Here is a 6000-nt window from a genome sequence, read left to right as displayed (position 1 = left end):
CTGTAGGAACTCTTATTGTATCTCTGCATTTTCGTAAAATAAATTCACAAGTATTATTGGAGAGGCAGTATATATTGTATAAACAATTCTAACACATAATGAATTCTTATTATTCCTTCTCTAAACCTGTAGTCAGCATTGACCTGCCAGTACTAGACATAATAACTGATGAAACTATGGTGATTTGTGTTTCCCCTACTTTCTCTTTGAATCCAAAAGATAAAGCCATACAGAGTCATCATAAAGGAACGATGCAGTGAGCCTCCCATTAGGGAGCGCATGGCATAAGGCCAGAAACACGTTATGAAATGCTTGGGCAGCCACCTGAAAACAACGACGAAGTCAACCTCAGAAACCTCATAATCTAATTTATGTTGAAACAGGTGGAATGATGACTTTTAAACTTAGGAATCAAGACACTGAAATACAAATTTCTAATCAAATACGTTGTTTACACAACATTAGTGACCAAGGGATTTGTGCAGTTGTTTTATCCTTAATTATGGAATGAGCTCTGGTATTTAGTGCAAAGCCCAAGAACACACTCTGATACCAGTGAGCACAATTCAACTTGGTGTTGCTTAATGCTAGGGACATGAATAATGATGATGAACCAGAATTATTTCTTCCTCCTCTGGCTTCCCAAAGCACTTCCCTTCTATAATGGCACAGAATTTCATGGCTTGCTTACAATTTGTCCCCTCACTGGGAGTGAGCAGGGTCCACAGAGGGCCATATCTCATGAAGCTGCTGCAGGCAGTATTTAACTCAAGACTTGCCATGCTGTTCAGGTAGCATGAATGTTTATCAGAATAACTGTCTTGTTTATTGCTTTCAAAGCACATGCGCATGTATGATGCCAGCAGACACCCAGAGCACTGAATGTGGCTGCAAGACAGAATTTCCTGTCACAGAAATTCTGCACGGCTGGATGTCATTATGGCTCTTGTTTGACTGACAGGTAATCTGAAGGTCACTTAGAGATTATGTGACGTCTGAAGGGCACATCATTCAGTGTTGAATTTCAAATTGTAAGAGTTTTTTGAATCAAATAAGATTAAAGCAACATGTCAAACTGTTTTACACACTTCTACAGGGGTCTGTGAAGAGTATGTGTGGCCCATCGTCTCCACCTTTGTCCTGGCTGTTGAAATGGGGCTTCTCTTATTCATCAGATAGGAAAGACCTTCAGAAATCATCCATATGTAATTAGACGAAAACGGCATCGATTTCATGCAAATATGTTGGTTGCTGCAAAGCAGTTGTCCGCCTTTAAGAGTTTATTGCGAGCCACCCAATTCAGCTCTGTCACACGGAAGGCGAAGGCGACAGCTTTGTCGTTACAGTCCTGCACTCACAGTCCTGCCCATCCTGCATAGAGAAGCTTCTCTGCTTCCTAAGTTCACTATCAGGCAATCTGTGGTGAGGCCGTGTTCTTTCTAGCCGTTGTCTGTTGGGGCAGAGGGGTCGCAGCCAGCGCTGGAAGGCTCCAGCAATGGACTCCTGGCCAACTGACTCTAAAGCCAGCCGTTTAAATAACAGCATCTCCCACTAGCTCCCAAGCTTCAAGAGGACAGACTCTGTCAAACCCCCAAATTAGGGAATGGCACGTGGTGGGTACCATCCCCAGCTCAGTTTTGGGCACTCTTGTTAACTTATCAGTAGTATCACCTTTGGTTAACAGCTGGTTACACCTCAGTGTGAAAAAGTGCTAAGTGCATGTTTCATAAACTTAATTACAAAAACTGACTTTCTTATTTTAAATTATTTTAATGGGCTTGATAGCAAAGGTAAATTATCTTCCTAGCTCAGCTGTACCTACGGATGGAACTCGGGAGTTACATCAGTTATGTAGTGTACTGGTAAAAGTCAACATTCCAAAAAAAAAAAACTTTAACAGAAATTAACAGCAAGTATGTCATCAAAGGCCAGCATGATGCCCAAGATACCAGAAGCAGTTTGTCTCTAAAGAGGATGGGATAACTCTCTTGGTAATTTCTCTGCATCCAAAAGGAAACAGGAACTCACCTCCCCCCTCCCCCCCTCAAGCCTCCTCTCCACTCCCCCCACCCCCGCACAAATACTCCAACCATTTTCTCTGGGTGGAAAGTTGAAACAGAGCAACGTGCCAGCTGCACCTACCCAGCGCTCCCAGGGGTAGAAGAGCAAAGTTCTAGGACACAGCCTTCCTTCCCAGAGCCCCGAGACCCAGACGCACCCGGCTACCTGCTCCGCGCAGCGCCGCGCCGCGCCGGAGGAGCTGCCGCGGCGGAACAGTTGCGTCTCCATCTGGCCACCAACCCACCCAAGCTTTCTTCGCCTTCACCACCACCTTCCTTCCTCCCCCTCTTCGCCCCCTCCTTTCCGTCTTCCCTCTCCACCCCCGCCCCTAGTCTCCTCCTCTTTTTCTCACTACAAGCGGCCGCTGATGCTGAAGCCGAGCGTCACTTCGGCTCCCACGGCAGACATGGCGACATTGACAGTGGTCCAGCCGCTCACTCTGGACAGAGGTAAGGGAGCCGTTCGCCCGCCAGGCCAGCCAGGCGCCCCCTCTGCTTCCTCATCAGCCCCTGCCAAGTCCCCCCGCCTCCGGGACGACGGGACGCGTCAGGCAGAGCGAGGACAGGCAGAGGCTGGAAGGCGTATGCTCTGCCGAGCCCAGGATACTTTCTTCGCCTTTCTCTCACGGCCACGTCCCCGCCGCCCCTTCCCGGGGACCTGGCCCGGCTGAGGGGCGTCTTCGCCCAGCTCTGGCGCCTCCGCCGCCACTCCCAGTCCCTCTCCCGGTTGCCCTCAGGCCGCCGGCTTTGTTGGAGCGGATGCGCTGGGGAAGCGCTGGGCGCCCGGGGCTCCGGGTTGCTAAAAGGGGCAGAGAGAGAAGGTTCGCCCGGCCGGCCGAAGGCGAGGCTGGCCGGGGAGCCGCCTGCCAAGGCTGCGCGGCCCGCGGACTCGGGAAGAAGGAAGTTTGTCCGGGCGCCTGATGGGGCGAGGGTCAGGAGGGCTGCTGGTGCTCTGGTGGTCGCCCTGGGGCAGGCGGGGCGCTCCCCCGGGGTGGCTGGGCGCACGGGGCCGGGCTGTCGCGGTGGGGAGCTGCCCTCTGCTGAAAGGGCAACGCGGAGCGCCGGAGCCGTGCCCTGACTGGGGGGCAGTTGGCGCGGCTGCTGCTCCTGCGGCGGGGTCGCCCTGTTCCCCGGCCGCTGACAGCTCCCCGGCGGCGGCCGCTGTGTTTCTCCCGCCCTAGCCAACCTTGGTTCTCTCACAACCTGGTTGCCGCCGCGGTGCCCCAGGCTGCGGAAAGCGCGGGTTGCAAGCGCGCGTCGGATTAAACATTCAATGTGTGACCTCCTACCCTGTGAGGGAGCGGTGACCTCTGACTTGAAGTGACAGACGGTGTTGGCTTCGCCCTCAGGACCCCGGCCCGTGCCGCCGGCTGCTCAAGCTCGGAGAGCGCAGTCCTCGGCCGCGGCCGGCCTTCCTGGCGCACTCGCGCGCGGGGTTGTACCTGTCCCCGGGTGCTCGGACTTCCTGTCTGGCTTCACCTTCTAGTTGTGGAGAGGCTGGGATCCCACGGCTCGCTGGAGGAGGAGGGAACCTCCACGCCAGTCGTGCTCCACTGCGGCTGGACTTAGGACCCTGAGCGGCTATCTGGAAATAGTGTGCTAGGGGGAGGGAGTATGATTTAGTTCAATGTACCTCTAGAACTGTTCTTGCTGGCAGATTAAACTGGACTCTCGGGCAAGAGGGAAAAAACGCCTCCAGCTGCTAGTCCTGTAAAAAACCAGGCAACTCAGTCCGGGATTTTTACTTTGGAGAAATACTGGGTGATTTAACTCAATCTGTTGATGCCAGAACAGATGTTGTATGGAGTCCATGATAACCTGACTCGGAGTAAGAGTTGTAAATAATAATAGCAAAAACAATAATAATAAAAATATTTTACTTTAGAGGGTAATGATGTGCATGCCAGCACATGTATAACTGTAGTTAAAGAGCTCAGAAATCTATTGTATAATCCATGATTCCCTCTTCTGTCCCCCCCCCCCCCCCACCCCATCAGCAGCAGCACTAAGCAGGGTAAATCCATCCCCGGTAAGAGCCAACCAGATGGGAAGCTATTAGAAACTATGGATTTTCCAAGTATTTCTCTGTTAATGTGATGAGCTCTTACATTGTCCCATTACAGAAATCACAGTCATTAAGCATCCCAAGTGAAAAGATGATGTTAGGTGCAAAATTTCCAGAAAATTGCATGCCTGCATAATTTTATATACTACTCCTCCTACTACTACAAATAATATTACACTTTTTAGATTTTGCCTTAGCCCTAAGGTGCCTCAGCCAGTTACGAAAAGGAGATACTAATTAAATTCATTCTTTAAAAATATATTCATTTATGCTACATCAACGTTAAAAGAGAGAGAGAGAGATGTTGCATTCTCTGGTTTATTTCCTAAACACCTGTAATAGCCACGGCTGCACTGGTTGAATCTGGGAGCCCAGAAGTCGCTTCAGGTCCCCAGAGGAAAAGATTGCAGACAGATCTGAGTAAGTCCACCAGCCGCTCATGCAGTGGCTGTAATCTGGATACTATTGTATCTGAAGCCAATATCTATAAATTTTTGCCATCTGGTTGAAAGGCTTAATTGATTAATTTCATCATTAAGCCACTAAGAAGAGTCTCTAACATTTTTTTTTTCTTAAAGGGAGAGGGGGCATCTTTTCAAGAGGCTGCCCCAGAGTGTCTGCCTGCATCCTACTTCCGACTTTGGATTCCCCCTGAATGAGTCAGGTAGACTCTTTGGACACCTGTTTCCTTCTGAGGCGGTGCAGATTTACCAGGGTATCATTCAGTTAAAAAGTGAAGGCTTTGAAGTTAAGACTTACTTTTTGGTTATCTAATAGGAGATTTTCCAGAACACCCCTCTCCCAGGCCCCTTTCACTACTCTTTGATGTCTTCTAAATTTACCTTCTGCTTTAGCCTCTTTTGAATTTTTCTCCAGTTGGGCTGCATTTATCTCCAGTTGGCTGGAGCCCCTTGAGGGGAAAGATCATTTGCTTTTGCTTGCTTGTTTTGCTTGCTTGCTTTTTTTTTTTTTTTTTAATTTTCTTCCTTCCTTCCTTTCCTCCCTCCCCCCTGGAGGATTTACCATTTGAAAGGCAAAGTGATAGAAACACAGAGACCAAGAGAGATTATCTACTTGCTGGTTCTGTCTACAAGTAGCCAGAAATCCCAAGAATTGGCCCAGGCTGAAAACTGGTACCGAAAATTCCGTTCAGGTCTCCCACATGGGCAGCGGGAGCCCACGTTCCTGAAACACGTCCTGCTGCCTTTCCAGGTGCATTAGCAGGAAGCTGCATGGGAACTGTACTCCATCCTGGCATGCTAGAGTTGCAAGTGGTGACTTATCCCACTTCACTATGACATAGGACCCACTTGTGAATTCATCTTGAATTCTCAATACTTGCCACAGGGGTAGATGTGACAGCAGAGTGCCCACAGCACTGGCATCCCTTATGGACACCAGTTTATGTTCTGCCTGCCCCACATAAAATGCAGCTCCAGGATAATAGCCTACAAAAGCAGTGGAGAATGCCCAAAGGTCTTGGGCCACTGCACCCATGTGGGAGACCTGGAAGAAGTTGGCCCGGTTTTGGTATTGCAGTCATTTGAGGAGTGAATCAGTGGATGGAAGATCTCTCTGTCTCCCGTATACTCTTTCAAATCTTTAGAAAGATCATGCAATTATATATATGTTTGTCACTGTCCCTGGAACAAGAATACACTTCAAGAATAAATTCTGAGGCAGTAGCAAGTAGGTTGTACCCCATTTGTGACACCTTCATCCCATTCCGCAGTGTCTTTCCATCAGCTGATATGCATTGGAGTGTAGCTTGTGTACTCACATGGGGGACTTGAAGGGACTTCTGGGCTCATTACAGAATCAGAAATTACTGTAAGATGGGGTCAAAAACCTAAGGAAGCAGTAGCTTAGGTGGTG

General features: G+C 49.4%; 1 protein-coding gene across 1 annotated transcript in view; it reads left to right on the top strand.

The window, feature by feature from the left end:
* Positions 1–1885: 1885 nt before the first annotated feature.
* LIN7A (lin-7 homolog A, crumbs cell polarity complex component) overlaps positions 1886–6000 on the top strand; it is a 153024-nt gene continuing 148909 nt past the window's right edge. Inside the window, exon 1 of the mRNA XM_004583064.3 lies at positions 1886–2510. Coding sequence (XP_004583121.1) covers positions 2429–2510 — 82 coding nt within the window. The 5' untranslated portion in view covers positions 1886–2428. The remainder of the gene's footprint in view (positions 2511–6000) is intronic.

This window comes from Ochotona princeps, chromosome 15 (genome assembly GCF_030435755.1).
Source record: "Ochotona princeps isolate mOchPri1 chromosome 15, mOchPri1.hap1, whole genome shotgun sequence".
Taxonomy (NCBI): Eukaryota; Metazoa; Chordata; class Mammalia; order Lagomorpha; family Ochotonidae; genus Ochotona; species Ochotona princeps.
This window is presented reverse-complemented; position numbering and strand designations above follow the sequence as displayed.